Source organism: Cryptomeria japonica, chromosome 3 (assembly GCF_030272615.1).
Source record: "Cryptomeria japonica chromosome 3, Sugi_1.0, whole genome shotgun sequence".
Taxonomy (NCBI): Eukaryota; Viridiplantae; Streptophyta; class Pinopsida; order Cupressales; family Cupressaceae; genus Cryptomeria; species Cryptomeria japonica.
The window spans coordinates 536,793,242-536,812,763 of record NC_081407.1 but is presented as its reverse complement, the minus strand read 5'-3'; the positions used below and the strand labels follow the sequence as shown (position 1 = coordinate 536,812,763).

Below are 19,522 nucleotides of genomic sequence, written 5' to 3'. Positions count from 1 at the left end.
GGTAACATACATAGACCCTTCTCCCTTTTAACTGAAGTAGTAGCAGGGTCTGATATCTATTAAGAACTATGAATAATGAAATGAATCATCTAATAAATAAATAAATAAGCACTTGTTAATAACTAATAAATTGAAGAATATCAATGAGTGGCTTCATGATTAGTCTCTCAATCAATTTTAGTATATTGAAATAGATTAATTATGTTAATCAAGTAAGGAACATTACATGTTGTCTTCATTTTTGAAAATTAAAAAACGTGACAACCCCTACAACTTTTTGCTTAAAATGCGTCATTTTTGTCTCCAAGGCACGTTCTACGAGGTGAAAAACTCACATTTGTTAGTGTCAAATCATTGGGGGGTATCTTTGGCATCATTGTCCAAATTTTGGTGAGTTTTGGTTTTCTTTTTCTTAGCTTTTTGTACAATTTCGGGTTTCAGAGCAGTCATTGCAGGTTGAAGATTTTACTTTTAAGGCACGCTTCCCAATGCAAAATTTTTGCTTCTTGCTAGACTGGGCTAATCTTCGGTCCATCCTCAATCCACGTTTCAAATTTCATCGTGTTTCGAGTTTGTTTGCTATGTTTTTTCTTCAATTTCCGGTTTTTTCTTCCTAACTGCAGGTGGGAAATTTTCTTTTGATTTCAAGTTTTAATTTTCTCTTGTTTTAGTGTTGTAGGGAAATTTTAAAACAATTACAAGTGCACTTTATTTAAAACTTGTCACTTTTAACTTACTTTTTATTTCCCCCTTGCTTTTTATGTCTTTTAAGTCATTGTAGGAACTTTTTGGACAAATTGCAAGTGAATTTAAAATTATAAGTTTAAAAAGAACTTGTAATTTCTTTTAAAAGTTCCTACTTACGTGATTTTTAGTTGTAATAGGGATTTTATTTACTATTACAAGTTTTTATGTGTTGCTTTTAGTTGTAATAGGGATTTTATTTCCCTATTACAAGTCTTTTTGAGTTTTTTTAAGTCTTTTATGTTTTATTTTTACTTGTAATGGGAATTTTATTTCCCTATTACAAGTTTTTAAGTTTTTATTTCTTTTAAGTTGTGCTTTTTTTAAACTTGTAATGGGGATTTTATTTCCTTATTACAAGTTGTTTTGTTGTTTCTTTTTGCTCTTCTTCCTCTAAAACCCAAATTTGCCTAAGTAAAGGAAGAATAATGCAATTTAAAACTTGTAAAGGGGTTTTTAAAACCCGATTGCATCTTTGGAGGGCACATTTTGCTTGTAGTTGGAGATGAAGAACCCGACCTGCACTTTTTTTCCCATGAATCCGATTTTTGTGGCTTTCTTCCCCTAAATCCGTCCAACATTCATGCTATGCTGTTAGGAATCGTTGCTTATTGCCATGTTTATCAGTAAGAATGGTTTTATGAAACACGTTTTGCATTTACAAAGACATTTTTGGAGACGTTTTTGGAATTCGTTTTTGCTAGTTCTTGCCACATCTTGGAGCATGAAATTCGCCCTTCTTGCCACATTGCAGACACGTCTTGCATTCTCCCTTCATTGATGAGTGTTTGAAGTCAAATTTACTTCTCTTTCGATGCCGTTTTCGGAGGAGATTAAATGCAAAACAAATTTACTTGTTGCAAGGAATATCAACGTGGTGGCTCTTTCATCTATTTATAGAGCATTTCAGTTCTTCCCAACCTCATTTGTTTTGGTCTAGGGCCTTTGACCAAGCAAGGATTTGGGTTTCTAAGTGATCTTCCCAAATCGATAAGTTCTTTGAATGCAATTTGTAAATTTGCATGATTTTCCCCTCTTTCAGATTTTTCCCATTCATTTGATTTTGAGTTTTACAAAGCTGATTACAAGTTGAAGTTTTTCCTTCTTTCCAAAGTTGTCAAGTTGAAAATGTGTCTTTTCTTGTCACATAAAGTTTGCCATTACCGGTCAAAATTATTCTTTCCATTTTCCCCTCATTTCAAAACTCCATTTCATCCATTCATTTCACACCTTCATTCATTTTTCCCATTTTAAGTCTACTTGCAGTCGGAATTTTAAAACCCGATTGCAGTTGTGTCTTCACTTGCAGTCAGCCTTCGAGAACCCGAAATTGCTCCAAAATGCACTAAAAAACACTTGAAAATGAGTCTTAAAGGTCCAATTACAAGTGCAAACTTGTAGTTACCCATTACACATATGAAGTTGCATGTTTGTTCTCCATATTTGCAAGTCAATGCTTTTGTTTTTCCACACATGTAATGCAGCTTCTAGAACCCGAAATTCACTTGTGAGCTCATTTTTGCATCAATTTATCCCTTCCCTTGCCAGTCTTGTTTGCACACACGACCTACCAAATCAATGGATTAAGGTATGGGCCTTATTTTGCAAGCAGATTTCAAGATTGGAGGATGATACAAAGAAGAGATACAACAACAATTCATGGATGCAAATTATAGAATGCTTTCAAGACATAGATGGTCATGACATGAAAAGTGGAAGGTAGCCCTTTCCCTCCTGAATGAATGGGACTACCCCAAGCAAGAAAATAAGATTGAAGTTCGTTGGCGAAAGACATAAAGACTATCAAGGGTGCAAGTTCTTGTTCCGATTCGAGATGTCTTCACCGATCTAGAATACTTCAAGTTCTAACATTTTGCAGCAGCATGAAGATCATCACAGACAAAGGATGATGTAGTTAGAGTCATGTTTTCGGACACACAAAATAATTTCAATTATGCATTTGTAATTTTGTTTTGACAAGTTACATGTAAAAAAAAAACAAAAAAAAACTTGGTAATTGCAAGTTAACTCATCACTTGCACTTTTGTAATTACATGTAAAGCAACTACAAGTTGAGTTAGATTAGGACTGTAGTTGGAATAAGTCATAGTGGTTGAGAGAATTTATCAAGTTAGTTAGGATCCTCCCACCTGTTTCTTAAATTTCCTCTCCTGTAAATACTTGAGGGGATCTATTGTAATTTTTATCTTTTGGCAATGCAACAAAATTCTGCCAGTTTGTATGTGCACTCTAAGACTTTGAGCTTAGATGTAAATCAAATTGCTTTCAATAAAAGAGGCAAGTTGTGTTGAGACTTTGTGCCAATTCAAGTTGTTATGTGATGACATTTTCTGGAGTTGATTGTGATTTTTGTTCTATTGTTCAAGAGAGATTAAAATTCAATCTTGTAGACTTTGAGTTGCTAATTGTATTTAGAGTTATATGGTTGGTTTTTAGATTTGGTCTTGCAGACTTTGAGCTGCTTATCATATTTGAAGCTAGTGTGGAAAACTCAAGTGGGAAGATAGCTTATAGACTTGTGCTGCTTCTATTTTTAAGACTTGTGAATGTAAGGTGAAGTGCTTCATGTAGTTAGACTTTGAGCTGCTACATATTGTGCTTAGTTAGCAGAAAATCATCTAAAAAGGTTGATAGGAGAATAGATAGTTAACGACTTTGAGCTTTCTTTCTATTTTCCCGTCCCAGGGAAGTGACAGAGGTCTTTGTGCTTTCATGGAAACTTTGCTTCCCTTTACGTTCCAAAAATCCTACAAAAAAATCTCATTTCTGTATTTGCTGTTATTTATTTCCAATTGCTATTACTTTTCTGTGAAGAAAAAAGAGTATAGTCTTTCTTGAAAGAAGAAGAAAGACTGTTGTCCCACCCATATTAGATTAGTTTAGTTTGTAGATAGGGGGAGCCTTCCCTAAATTAGGAGAGCATCATACTCACACATTGTGGCTGAAACCACAATTTTGCACATTCCCCAGGTGTACAAAATTTTCAATCAACAACTAGCAACTTATTTTTTTTGTTGTTTGTTTAAAATCATTTTACCTTGTTTAGAAACTTCTAGTGGCATTGACGTCATGGAGTTTAGTCTCTATGCCAATATATAAATTTCATGTGAAGCATAACTATGGAATTTAAACTTTTTATGACTTCAAATGTTTCGTTTGTAGGTTTTAATTGTTAGAATTTTAGGATCTTATTTGTTTCTAATATTATAATGAAATCCATAATGATTTTATTATATTAATGTTATATATAATTATTAATTAAAAAATGAATAGAATTTTGACAACATTCAAATCAGAAAGTGTGAAAGTCAAGTGTTTTCAAAAGGTTTGGGGGAGTCTTCGAGCTTGGTTAAAAGCAATAATATTATGAAAAATTGTGTGCCCCATGAAGGTCCATGTGTTCTCAAGGGCTTTAAATTAGGCTCGGTAGGGACTCCACCCCTCGGCCTTGCCCTATATCACGAATCACGATAAGGAGTGAGTCAAGGCGCTACCTCAGAACATTACAAGTGACGCTGTTCCTCGACCCTATGGGGTCACTATACCCAAACTTTCATGAGGAGCACCACCCCTCAGGGCATTGTGCTCAAACCCCTGTGAGAGTCATTGCCCCTTGACCATGTTAGGAACTGCCACCCTAAATCCCTATCTCTATGCTATCTTAATGTCTTGAAATTAAAAAATAGTAGCTTTTTCTTTTCTTCTTAAAGTTTTTTTTAGATTTTTTGATAATACAATTTTTTCCCGATTTTAAAAAAATTTCTTTTTGTTTTGCTGATTTTTTCCCTAAAAGACTTTTGCTGCTATGGTTGAAATGATTATTGAAGTCCTTTCAAGCACAATGAAGTTGCCATATGTTTCCTTTATACAGTGGAAAGAACAGAGAAAAAGCACTGTGGAATATCATGCACTTTAGACAATGAGTGCAAGTCCACCTACAACTGTGATAGGTTATTCTATCAACTTATGAGTTAACATTTAAAAGAAAATTCTAGAGGCAAAGGTAGTGGGTCCACCTGCAATAGTATACAGAAAAGCATTTCAGTGGATCCCCACAAAGATTGTTATGTTCACATATTTTATGTTACTACATTTATTTATTCTAACTCTTCATTTTAGCGGCAATATCCTGTATAGATTATGATGCATAAAAAGGTGTTTTAATCCAAAATGCCTCGAAAGGAATGAAGTGCTAAGCTACACCCCAAGCACAGGCTCTTACTATATATTTCTATTTAGAACGTTGTGAAAGGGTTTTATATAATTTCAATGGTCAGCAAAAAGGATCAATGTTATTGAGTATTGAGCAAGGCTGATGAAGATTGATAAGGATGGCTTTACCCCAATGCTTTAAATTTTTATGTTGCCCTTGTTGAAAAATATAGCTAGAATCGGATTCTAACCTGATTAAATTTTAATGTTGCCTTTGACAATTAAAATTTAAAATATATTGTGATAATTAGAGCGATCAATTATGTTATTGGGCTGTGCCCAAACTCATGTAACTTGTAAATGGGGTAGGCCCAATTTGGGTGGTAAAACACATATGTATTTGAATATTCATAAGTATTGTTTTTGGCGGCAAGATACAAGGCCGACTTGGGAGATAAGAAGACTTGTGTCTTGTATATTACAAAGGCATATTGATTCCTTACAATATAATCACAATCAGCGAATGATCTCTGCATATATGCGATCTGCCATCAGTGAATTTGTAACATTGATTGGTGAACATAACGAACTTGTTATCCGCAACTTAACATCAGCGATCACTGGCGAATATACCTTGCACTTCAGCGAACATCATTGGAGATCGCCGAAGTGTTATTTGTCATTATTCGATCAGCATATACTTCAGTTCTGGTTGGATCATTGTATTGTGGATTACATATGTGCTGAGCGTGGATATTGAATAAGTCTGCCCCTATATTGATTGCCTAAAAGTTCCAGATCAGATAAGTTTATTTTCTATGCTCTAAGTGAGCTGAATTGTACATGTAACACTACTGATTATAATTATTTTGATCTGGATCTTTGTTGCTGGGTTTTTTCCTCCAAGAGGGAGGTTTTCCCAGGGTAACCTTGTGTTTGTATGTGTGTGCATTTGTCTATTTCTGAGTTTTGTTAATTCTGATTGCTAAAATTTTAACAAAATTAACAGCCCTCAATTTGGAGTTAATTGTCTAAATATCTTACCATATAAATAGGGTCAGGGTCAATAGCAGAGCTGCTGTTAATGGAGGGTTGTAAATGGAATGTTAACTGATTTGGTGTGTTATTTTTATCTGTAATTACATAACTTAATACTATTGCTATAACTGTTCAATCATGATAGCAAATTATTAAAATTATTTCTGGTTCTGCTTCCAAAATGTGATGGGCCAAATTCTAAGATCATTTCAAAACACGTATAAAGAATAAACTATAATAGCTATATATCAAATGCAGGTAACAAATAACTACCAATTGACAGTTTCAAATTATTCGTTAAACAATGAAAATATTCATTTGAATTTATTTAAATTTTTTATAAAAAACATATCTGTTCCTGGATTTGACTGCTCTATTCTCTTGATCAGATGCAAGGCTTATCAAGCTATGGCAACACTTCAAGAGGAAACAATATTAATGATTCAATAACTGTCATGGCAAGGACATTCTAAGATATTCCATGTATTGTTTGCTGGACATGCCCTGCATGCCTCTTCACTAATGTCAACCTCTTAAGCTTGATATGCCTCTTACTAACGTCAATCTTTTAAGTTTGATCAATCACCCAATGAATCTCCTCAATGCAAAATCAAATCCAGGTTTACAAGTATATAATATCTTAGGTGGTTGATCAACCAACATACCCACTCATTTTAATTACATCTTTTGTAACAAATGGTGTATTATATGTTTTATTTATCACACATTTCACTTACATCTTTAATAAATGGTATATTGTATGTTTCATTTATCACATTTTAATTTGATCTTTTCTTTTGTTGTACTTTTCATATCATCTTAATAAAAATATTTCGCTTTTTTTTCATTTTCCGCCTTTTGGTAAAAAGTTTTGTAACACAGTGCATGTTCAAAATTAAAAGTGCTACGGAGTGGTCACTATTAAAGTTTAGGCTAACACGAAGGATTTGCTTTCAAGTTGGCCACTTTGGATGATTTTGTGTTCTCCATCCTATTAAATGATATTTACCTAAAATACTATCCAACATATTCGCTCATTATAATTGCATCTTTTGTCACAAATGGTGTATTATATGTTTCGTTTATCACACATCTTAATTACATCTTTCATAGGAAATGGTATATTATATGTTTTATTTGTCATACATTTTAATTTAATATTTTTTTTTGTTTTTACTTTTCACAGTATCCCAAAATAAGAATATATTGCTTTCTTTCCTTTTTCCACCTTTGAGTAAAAAGTCATGCAACACAGTGCACATTCAAAATTCAAAGTGCTATGGAGTGGTCACTACCAAAGTATGGGCTCACAAGAAGGATGTGCTTTTAAGTTGGTCATTTTGGATGGTAAATGATATTTACACAAAACGCTATCCATAATTCTGGTAAATATGTAAAAATGAAAATATTTAAAATAGGTGTACATCATTTGTAGTTCTATGTGCTCCCCTTTCATTTTGCTGTATTCTGCTTGTTTGCTAAAGTAAACACCTATCTTTGAAGTAAAGGTGACATGTTCCAATAAAGCACAATCAAACCTGTTCAGCTGTCATATTGACTACCTCCTTGACCATGTTCGCTCCTTTATTTCCACACAAATGGCATCAGTTTGGAGCAACAACCGAGCCAATAGGATTTCCTGCAAGAAAAGGAGTCATGGCTGTACATGCATGTGTGTCTAGCCTACGATCTCTCACTAATCGTAGAGTGCACCCACTGCTAGACATTGCATTATTTGCTCCTCTCTCCTAGCATGCCAAGGCATAATGCTAAGTGTTTGGGATTGTTCTAAAAGGAGGGTTCCTCTCCTCCTTTTGGCTACCAAGACCACTGAAGTCCTAAGTACTGAAATATTGAAGTGCTATCATGTGATCAATATCACCTCTAAAGTTTCTAAGTGTTCAAGATTTATTTTGACATGCAGATGGCTTTGCAAAAAGCTTCCTCAAGTGCATTTGCTTCTAAAGTCCAAATGTGTCATTTGCAGAATGACTTAAGAAGCCTAGCAGGTCAGTGTGTCTAGTGCCCCTCCAAAGGGTACCTATTTGGTGTGTGCCCCAACTTTGGCCTCAACCTCCAAAGTAGCTGCCCCTGTTTTTGCTCAACAAACCATAGTTTTGGTTCAATTTGTTCCCAGAGGGAAGGAGGTCTTTTCCCTTGTTTTAGCTGTGGATGAGTTGGCTGATTTCCATGATCCCATCCTTCATTTTACGACTATGTCACTTAGGGGCATCAATCAAGGTTGTTATGTGAGCAATGCCAAGTTTGTGTCAACAATTTCAAAAAGCTCTTGGGGTTTTGGCATTGTCTCAATTCTTCCAAACCAAGACTATCCTCGGGCAAAACTAGTAGAGCTGTGTGCTAGTTGTCTTGATAAGAGGTGCACCATTAATAAGAAGCCTTTCCTCGACATCTTGGAGGAAGTAGTTTTGATAAGAGGTGCACCATTAATAAAATAATTGATAAGTTTTGAGAGATAAAAAAATTTACTTTGTTTGGCATATCTTGCGATGGCATTACTCTATCATTAGAAATGGGAAAATTTCCAACAAAGGGATGAGAATGTCAAGAAAGACACCCTCTTTTTATCAACAACTAGTCTCCATGCATTGTTGAAGTGGAGGTGGCTTTCCCCTCTTTATGTTCGAATTTGTTGTGCTGATTATGGTAGCTTTTGGTGGAGATGTTTTGATCTTGTTCTTGTTAGACATATGCAAAAGGCAGCTTCAAGCCTCTTTTGTGAGAGATTGATATTCAAGGTTGCACGGGTACGGGAGTACTTGGAGACTTTGGAGATTGGTGCTGGTACTGGTACGACTATTTTTTAAAAATAGGAGACGTGGGTACTTGGAGATGCCAATTTCTTTTAAATATAATTTAATAATTTATAGAAATTCTGAAAATATAATGACATTGAACATTAAATATAGTATAATCATTTAGTAATGGCTGTTGCAACGTTTTAAGAAATCCTTGTGACCTGCATTTGTTTTGAGCATTGTTTTTCTTCCGTTTGTACTACATTTTGATTATTTTGTTGTCTGTGTTTTTTTTTAAACATTTTAAGGTTTCCTTTTTTTTTGTTTGGCTTGGAGACGGTGGGAGATTGGTGGATACGTTAGCGGGAAGTCTCCTCTCTATGGAGATGTTTCCAACCAAGTTTCCGGTGCGGGATATGCGTTCGAGTCTCCGGTACGAGTACCCATGCAACCTTGTTGATATTTCTTTTTTGAATAGATTCTCACAGTGCTGAATTGTCATTATAAAATCGAAGATTCTCTAGTAGAGGAGTGAGAATTTTTTTAGATTCCACCAAGAAGGCCACCTCTTTCTATCAATGATTGTTCTCCTAAGATTGCTAAAGGGGAAGTAGCTTTATCCACTATATGTTTATATTTGTTGTTTCAATATGACAACTTTTTTTGGGGAGATTTTGATCCAATGATGACTAGATATATGTAGAAGGCAACTTTATGTCTTTCTTGTAGGAGCATAGTATTTCTCTTCCAAATACACTAAAATTAGGCTTTAGGGTTTTGATAGAACAATCAAGTAATTGCCAACTTATTGCATAGAAGGAATCTTTGCTCTCAAATACTATAGGCAAATCAATTCACTGGAACAAAAGTTTAGCACAATGAGTCCAAATTGTACGAACCCTCAAATGTGAAGGGGCCGCATAAACATGAAGAAGAGGAAATGCACCAAAGAGCTACAATTGACACTCACAAGCGTTGCACTCTAACAAAGCAATGAGCATATGATCTTGATGGATCTTTTGCATAGCTCCTTGAGAAGCACAAGGTGTCCAAGTTTTCTAAGCATGGTTGTAGGAACATTGTTGACAAAGCTTGAAACCTTAGAGGTTGGGCTAGACAACTAAGCAAGGCTAGGTCTCAAGGTCAAGGAATATGCCCACAAAGCTAGGTCTCTTCTTGAGTACCACACCTATGAGAATAGCTTAAGGAAGCTTTAGGATGGAGTTATTGTTAGGCTATGGTCTGGTGGCAATTCTTGTGAAGTGGGAGACCATACCTTGAGAATAGCTCAACTTATCAAATCTCTAAAGATACAATGAGAAAGCCTAAGGAAGGTTTATGATGGAGTTTTTGTCAAGTTATGGTTTGGTGTAAATTCATGTGTGAGCTAGGAGACTACACCTTGAGATTCAATTGATATCCTTTAGACAAACAATTTGTTGAAAGGTATGAGAAGCACAAGTTTAATAGGATAAAGTGCCACGAAGCAAATAGAACCCAGGGTAAGACACGTTTGCCTTCACATTTCTGCTCCGCAACTATAGAGAATTTTATTATAGAAGTTGAAAGAAAAATTGCACGGGAGTTCCAAAAAGAAGTTGCCAAAGAGTCGAGGATTAAACTAATAGGCATAAATGCAAAAGCCCATCCCTAAGGGTCTTAGACCTCACAAGAGGAAGTTCTAATAGAGGCACACATTGTGACAAGAAGTGCGCCTTAGGGCCTTTGCAATTAGGTGAACTGATTCCAAATGCAAAAGGAAAGATGTAATGCGTTCCATGCGTTCATTGACTTGCTGATGGGAGAGTTTGGTCATCAAGAAGAGCAATAGGTTGTTACCTTGAACTCTGGTTCCCACTTTTATTTTCAAAGAAGAGAAGATTAATCCCAATTAGTGGTGGGTTCATTACAAACTTTCAGGAGATCCAATATCAGAGAAGAAGAGACATAGACATCTTGAGATGAAAAATCAGACGGGAATTGATTAGTTTAAATTTTTTTTAAGGTAGAATAAAATATCGAGGCTCTCCCTTAGTTGTCCCACAAATGCTCTCGAGAGCTTGAAATATAACTTTTGTATATTTTACAATAGTCATCTCCTCTTTTTTTCTTTCCATTCATCATCACTCCCGTGCATTTACAAATATCTTTAGTGAGAATGGCTTCCATTTACATTTTCACCATAGGATCCACTTTCTTAATGCTTTTCCCTTAGACCTTGGCCACCCATGAAGTGGTTGTTGCAGATGTAGAGGTAGGTGAAGGCATTCTTCTTTCTCCTTCTTCATTGTCAACTCCTCATTCGTTTGGTTTGGTTTGCACAACTCAAGCTCCTAACCTTTTTCCTTGGCACTTTATTCTTTGTTCCTAACATTCTTTGACATACCCATGCCCCACATACATTATTCCTCAACATGAAGTTCCAACCCTTTCAGTAGCTTTTAGAATTTGTGAAAATATTGATACGTGCCTATTTTTTGGGATTCAAAAGTGAAGCCTGCTTGTGGAACCATTTCTTTGTTGTTTTCCCTTAGCTTTTAATTTCTAAAGAGGAAAATAATGATGCTTAGAAATAATTGCTTGCCCTTGGAAGGCTCACCAGGATCAAAGATTATTTGTTGTCAAATTATTCAAAACCTGCCAGAAAATTTGTAGAGCCTCTTCTCATTTTTAAAGCTTGTTTCTTAACAGGCATGTGGTGTATTATTTATAGTCTGGTAAGATTGTTCTATGAAAAATCAAATTATGTCAATAATCTTGATACTGATTCTATTGTAAGAAATGAAAAGAAAGTTACTGATGGTTAATGTAGTCTCTTTGTTGCTGAAACCAAAATCACATGACTTGGACTTAGGGATTGCTTAACAAAGTTCAGAACTCGATAAGTTAAGAGCATTGCATTTAAATATCTAAAATTTATAGTAAAAAAAAGGATGTTCAACAAAATAAGACCAACATTTTGAAATATACAGAACCTTGCAATGGAAAGCTAAGGATGTTCCTTTGGATGCTAAATCCACCATCAAGAAATCGTATTGGACATAAGCTAATGTTAGTACTAAATGTATAGTTGATAAAAGACTGAAGTAGTGAATAGCTTCCCTATAAAAAATTTGAGGCGAGACCTAAAAATTAGTCTACCCTATACCAACATATGAACTTCAACAAACCTGCAGGCTCTGTAAACTAAGGTCATTTATATGGACAGTTAAAAAGTTTGAATAGTTCATTGTTTCTCCTGTAAAAACCATTAATAAATGTGTATGTACTACATGAATGTTGGACTGTGGCATAAAGAGTTTGAAACAGAGTCCATGAAGCAAAGGGATGCTTACTTATTCCCATTCTGAACTAGCGAATTCCTGAGTGCATGAATTTGATTACCCGGTTTTTGACAAATTGAAGTTATCTATTTTTAGACAGGTTGCTTTTAGCATAAGTTACCTAGTCTCTAGGATAGATTCAATGAGCGCAGAAGAAGTTGTTTAGTGTTGGCTTTGATTGGTGAGTTTTGCAGTGATATATTGAAACTGGGCATGTTTAGATGACGCTTCCACTAGTGGGTTGGCTTTCTTCTACCTCCACGAAGACCAAATGTTGTTGATCCTACTATTTCTGTTTGTTCATCTTTCTAGTGATCACAATAACATTTTTTGGTTTTGAAATGTTTCCTTTGCATCTCCCTTTGTGGTTGAGGGGGCAGCATCCCTCTGTGGGTTGCCTCTTGCTCCTCCCCATTCTTCGAAGTCAATAATTTTGTCACCAGGGTTCGATAGCACAAACAACTCCTCCTTTGACCAAGAAACTTGCCAAGTGTCTCATTGTTTTAATGGTACAAGTTGGTTCTTCTGCTCCTATGAGGCATCACAATATCTAGATTCTACAAAGAACAGAGAGGTATCCACAACTAGCCCCTCCCCACCCTGGAGGAGGGAACCAGTGCACAGCTTGGCACTGTGCCACCTTAGATGCAACTGGCTTGTGTACATACATCCCTTCTAGAGTACTATAATGCTACCCACAGTCATGGAGTACAGTGAATCTACACATATTTCTTGCTGTTTGCAGATTCTCATAACATTTCATTTCTGTTGATGCTCATCCAAGGCATTACGTGGGGTCTTTTCCAAGCTTTATCATTATGTACTTGACTCTTGTATAGAGTTCACATTTACAATAATAGACAAAAAGTTTACAGTTGCATTCGTAACTCTGTTTTTTACAATCCAATTCTTCAATCATCTTTAAATTTTAATTCTTCTCTAGTAATATGCTTCTGCGTCACTAAAACACGTCAATGCTACAATTGATCCCCTCAAATTTATCAAGTTCCAGATCAATGACATGATTCATTTTTTACGCCCTCATTGTGGCATGAACATCTTATTTATTATAAAAATTCTGAATATTTGAATAGAAGCATGACTAGTTTTTCACTTGTCTACCCTGGCAATGATGATGTCATTTGTGGTTTACAAGATAGGCTGCTCACCAGGTCGGCTGGGGCAATGCCAGCCTTTAAAACTCACATTCAAGAGTCTTGATATGAGTGTTCTAAAATAAAATTTAATAAATGCACTTTTAAGATCAGTTTGTTCTTCTCCATTGACAGCGGGCAAGTTAAGGACAGAGAGGGATTAGGAGCAATCTATATTAATAATGCTAACATAGCCCTTGTTGATATCAGAATTTACCAGGTTCTGTTTAAATACAATCAGCACTGCAAGAAATCACAAGCATGATATTAGTCAATGTTTACATAATTACTAGCAATTGCACCTTTGTGTGCAATGGGTACGCTGAAAATGTGTGGAAGGTCAATAATAATTTTTTTTTGTCTATTCTTTGCATATTGAGAAGGGGGGAGAGTGAGAGAGACAAGGATAAGGAGATAAGAGATTGGGGATAGAGATAGAGATGGAGATGGAGATGAAGAAGGAGATAAAGATAGGGGATAAAGAGATAGGGGAGAGGAATAGATAAAGATGGAAGAGACAAAGATATAGATAAGGGAATAAAGAGGGAAAGATAGAAAACAAAGATATAGGACACAATATATAGAGAGAGGTAGAGAGATGAAAATATACCAAGATAGAAATAGGGGACAAATTAGAAGAAATATGGAGAGATGGAGATAAAGGAGTGAAGAGATATAGATATAGAGGTTTAGAAAGAGGGGGAGAGAGGGAGAGAGATGAATTGGTAAATAGTGGGAGACATGTCTAGATATAGAGGGGGGAAGGGGAAAATAGAGAGAGACATGAAGATGGAGGGAGGGAGGAAGAGGGTGAGAAATAGATAGAGAGATAGAGATGGTTAGATGGAGATATATAGATGATGAGATAGAGTGATGAACACATTAAAATCTAAGGAGATATGGAGGGGAAGAGGAAGAGATACAAAGAGATGGAGAGATATATAAATACATAGGAAGTGATAAAGGGATATATAGATAAAGAGGGAGAGAGAGATGGGAAGATATAGATAAAGGGGGTAAGAGTGAGAGATAAAGGAGATGATGTAGATAAGTAATAGAGATAGTGAGCGATATATAGAGAGGGGGGGGGGGGGGAGGGATAGATAGAGACAAGAAAAAAGAAACAAGGAGTGAGTGTGTATATGTGAGTGATAGAGATATATAGATCTAGAAACGAGGAAGAAATAGGGAGTGTGTGAGTGAGAGAGTGAGAGTGAGAGAGATATGGAGATAGTGCTAGTGATCCAAACATGATTAAAACAAAGCCTCTAAATTAGGAAAGGTAGAGAGAGAGATATTGGGGTAGAGAGAGATTGAGAGATAATGAGATACACATAGAATGAGAGATAAAAGAAGAAATATGGAGATATATAGATAGAGAGGAAAAGAGATATAGATATAGAGGTCTACGAAGAGGAGAGGGAGAGGGACAGAGAGAGAGATGGATGGATATGGAGAGACATTTCTAGAGAGAGAGATTCACAAAGAGAAATAGAGGAGATAGGGCGAGGGAAAGAGAAAAAGGGAGAGGCAAAGATATATGCCAAGAAAAAAAGACAAAGGTAAAGATATATGGGAAGACAAAGGGAGATATATATAAAGATAGAGAGATAGATAGGGGATAGGGGGAGTGAGGAATGTGTGTGTGTGTGTGTGTGTGTGAGAGAGAGAGAGAGAGAGAGAGAGAGAGGAGGGGGAGGAATATAGATAGAGGGAAATTTATAGAGTAAAATGCCTATAAATATATGTTTGTAGTCACTAAATTTAAAGTTTAGAACTTACGACTCAAATTTGTAATGAAGAGGACATTAAGTGGCCTAATCCTAGATATCAAATGATGTCGACGTGTGGATCATTTTAGATTAAAATAGGATATAATAAAATTTGGATAACAAACTCTAAATACAAATTAATATAAATACCAAAAAACAAATAAAATACAACTTTATGGTTACAATTGATATATAAATTTTAAAATTAAAAATACGAAATATATATTTTTATCCCTTACATATAAAAACCTAAAAAAAAGAAACGAGACAAAATAATCTTTGAACCAATGTTTACACTTTTAACAAAATATTGAATTATTTTTAGTTGACATGCATAACCTTTTTTTATTTTATTGTCACACATGCACAGTCCTTTAGTGCCCTTGTCCAAGTATACTTCTTAAGACAAAATACATTCTGAGGAATTTTGTAGAGAGTGGGGCAAGCTACTTAGAATTTGCATAGGTGTCATTTTTCATTGAATATGTATGATGCTCATAGAATATTTATTAGTTTGACTTCGTTGCTACTAATCTATTTTAGCTTCATTATCATTTTTCTTGTTTATACTTGTTTCTAGTCTTTGAGAGTCTTAAATTACACTATATGCCATTATTTTCCTTATATTTGTTCTTGCCTTAATTTAGTTTAACATATAACTTTATTACCATTGATAAGTAAATAAATACAAAATAGGATTGAACTAATTTAATAATTATTATATAATATTAAATAGAATTTAAATAATATCTATTATTGATTACTATAAATACAATTAAATTTATATAACAAGGTTGTTTCTATGATTATAAAATAAAATAAATATAATTTATAAATGATTATATATACTAGATAGAATGTAAAATATTTATTATTGCTAATAAGAAAAATAATTATTTTTATGTTAATTTAATTCTGAAACAAACAAACAAACATTATCTGCTCTGTTCTTTTACAATTCAATTCTGCAATCATCTTTATATTTTAATTTGTTCTTGATTAATATGTTTGTGCATCACTATGACATACCAATGCTATAATTGATCCTCTCAAATTAATTGGGTTCCAGATCAACAACATGCTTAGGTTTTTATTCCCTTATTCTGACATCAACATCCTATTTATCGTGAAAATCCTGAATTTTTTGATTAAAATCATGATTGGTTTCTGTCTTGGCTGCCATGCCAATTTTGATCTCATTTATGAGATGCAGGCTGCTGACTAGGTCACCTGGAGCTATGACAGCCTAAAACCCACATTTGAGAGTACTTCTATAAGTGCTCATAAATGATCCTTATTAAATGCACATTGAAGATCAGACTGTCATTCAACATTACCAATGATGCACTAGCTACTAGCCAGCCAGCCAGCCCCCTTTTCTTTTTTGCACTCTTAACTGCCAATATAGAGGGAGGGCTAGCCCTCTTCTTTTAAGTTAAGGACAGAGGACGTAGGAGGCTGTCTGTAATAGTGATGTTAGCACAGACCTGTTGATGTCAGTGTTAACTGAGTTCTGTCCAAATACAATCGTAAGCACAATTAACTTGACCAATAATTAAAATGAAAATCACAATGATTTAAATAAGAACACAGTAGAGCATGACCATCCTTTGGTAAAGGCACTAGCATTTTGTTTTAGAACATCTTGGCTAGAGAATATGATTGTGACCTTTAATTTGACATAACTTGAGACATAAAGTGCTCAGATACTCTTAACATGACTGTTAATTAGTTGGTATATTGGTATTGATCATGACAACCATAAAGTGGTCACATGAAATATAAACTGATAATTCTCAATATTTTATTATTTATAGTCATCAAAAAATATTGATTCAGTTGAATTCACTAACATGAAACTCAAATTATAATTTGTAATTGATCCAAAACAATATGATCAATAGCTTGACATCACTGACAGCAACATTGACAATAATACATTCACACAAACAATTAGAAAACCCAGTCAACTTCTTTATTGCACATTTCCAACCCTTACAGACAATGGTAGAGGAGTACAATTTGGGAATTTCCTATAAATATCTACAACCTGAATGAAACACAATGCTTTTCCACCACAAGAATGGCATGACATGTTAGATAAATTAATTACCACATCATAGAGCGAGGATAAATGAACTAAACGACATAAGTTGTTGAGTATTTACTTATTGAAATTTTTTAATTGTATTTTTTATGGATACCTATCTTATATTTTTTTGTAGTCACAACTTGGGAAATACAGGGTTGTTTCTAAACCATATTAAGTTGTTTTAAATATGTACATCTTCTTGATTATTGGATTGGTATTACTCCATTGATTCCAACATAACAAATGTTGAGCAGTTATGCATCCATGCTCCAACAAAATTAGCTACTGCTCTGACCTAACCATCTTAGATTTGCAAATCACTATTCTACTTCTATAACTCTTTTCTCATCCTTGTCTCCTGAAACTTCTTAATAACCAGGGGTTGTAGCTAACACCTTACTATCACTCTTTAAACTGGATGTTTCAGAATAATCCAAACCCAGGGAACAAGATCACAGTAAAAGCAATGTATGTGGCTTGTGTAAAGAAAGTGAAACCATTATAGTATATATTTGGAATCTTCATAATCTACAATGTAGTGGAACTAATATAATTTGGAGTAATGACCAATTTGGTGAGAATTGGTAATTACTAGTTATCCACCTAAACTTGTTGGCCACTTTACACTAATCTAATAAGATCGGCAATACCTCACAACAATCATCTATGATTGAAAATTTTTCATTTGACCAATTTAATTGTTATTGCTGAAATCTTAAGCTCTTTTGATTGGAGTCCGCTGCCCTTGATGAGACACTTTTTGCTATTTAACTATCATCGTGCTGCATGAACACATCTTGACTTTCCTTTGCAGTTAAGTTGCCTACTGTCGCTCCCTTTGACTGCTGTGCTTGTTTGGCTGAGCTTTTAATGCCCTATTTTGATCAAGGAACAAACACTGTTGAATTTTAATATTTACTGTTGTACAAGAGTTGATCGAAATAAATATTTGGTGATTTTAGCAACTATTGCTTACAATTTTATAATGAAATCATTGAATGAGTTCCCCTATATAGTATAGACCATACTGTTATTGGGTGTGTGGAAATTGTTTCACTGAGAATGTTGGTTAGTGAAGTGACAGAGAAAGCTTTGCATTAGGAGTATGATGGTGATTATTGAATACAACAGAGAAGGTTGTGTTGTTCCTCATGAGTTTGTGTTTTGCAGGGATGATTTGCTTGGCCAAGATAGTAAACAGCTTTCAGAAATAAATAGAACCTCTGGACTGGACAATTATGGTCTTGTTGGACTGCAACGGCAAATTATGAAAGGTCTAGTTGTTAACAACTTTTTGTTTATATTTTGTCATTAATACTGGTGATGCACCTAACACCATCCATAAATCTGGAGCAGAACAAGATGAGGGTCTTGAAAAACTGGAGGAGACTGTAATAAGTACCAAGCATATCGCATTGGCTGTGAATGAAGAATTGGACTTGCAGACTCATCTTCTTGTATGATCTTATTTGCACTTCAATTGATTTCATTTTAATGGATTTGGTTTACTTGCATGGGTAGAACACCTAATGATATACTAAGTGTTATAATGTTGAGTGGTATTATTTAGTTCTACTTCTCATGTTACCCTATAATCTTGAACAGGATAGTTTAGATCAAGATGTTGATGCAACAGGCTTCCGACTGCAGGTTTGGTTAATTTTCAAAATTTGTATTAAAAATAAACATGTTCTCTTTCACTTAATAGTTTATAATCTTCAAAGTTTAAATCATTATGGTATTGTGTTTGCATAGTGTAAACTCACTTTTCTTAAATCATACAGCGTGTACAACGTAGACTGGCTGTGCTGAGTAAGAAGGCAAAGAGCAGTTGCTCATGTATGTGCTTGCTTATGATGGTTATTGCAATTGTCGTCCTGGCTGTGGTGATTTGGGCACTAATTAAGTTCTTGTGACTTGGGGAACAGCTAAACGTGCTTGTTTGTCTCCTGACAAAGTGTGTATATTGTAAGCCAGGGGGAGAGTATGTTTTTTTGCAATTTTCTTGAACCTCGTGTGTATGATAAAGGTTGTCCCTTATTTGGTCAACTGCTCGGTCTGTTTATTGTATTTATAAATTATAATTTGAGAGTCCTTTAGAAACTGATTCTATGAGATTCTTACATTTGACAATGGCCCATAAAGCCAGTTTGCTTGTGAAATGTTTGTTCATCATTCTTGTTTCAACGGATTAAACATTTAAAAGAATGCATTGTCATTTGGTAGTATTACTATTTATAAATGTGATGCTTGAAGATGCATCTATTACCCTGGGGAACTAAGTTTGAAGACTAAAAATGTTTAAGAATAGTAGCTGATAATCTCCTAGAATGCCAGAAAGTTTATTATAGTCATAATGTTTTTTGATATTCTGTGAGGTCAGCGGGGCATTATCACTATCATTTGAGGCTGCTAATTGTTGATGGTACATTGAATGATTGAATTTTTATCGTGTAAAGATTATGAA

At 34.7% G+C, this 19,522-nt stretch overlaps 1 protein-coding gene across 1 annotated transcript in view; it reads left to right on the top strand.

The window, feature by feature from the left end:
• LOC131075082 (syntaxin-52) overlaps positions 1-19,312 on the top strand; it is a 48,052-nt gene extending 28,740 nt beyond the window's left edge. Inside the window, exons 3-6 of the mRNA XM_058011898.2 lie at positions 18,226-18,329; positions 18,412-18,512; positions 18,661-18,705; positions 18,840-19,312. Of these exons, the coding sequence (XP_057867881.1) occupies positions 18,226-18,329; positions 18,412-18,512; positions 18,661-18,705; positions 18,840-18,971 (382 nt within the window). The 3' untranslated portion in view covers positions 18,972-19,312. The remainder of the gene's footprint in view (positions 1-18,225; positions 18,330-18,411; positions 18,513-18,660; positions 18,706-18,839) is intronic.
• The last annotated feature ends 210 nt before the right edge of the window (positions 19,313-19,522 follow it).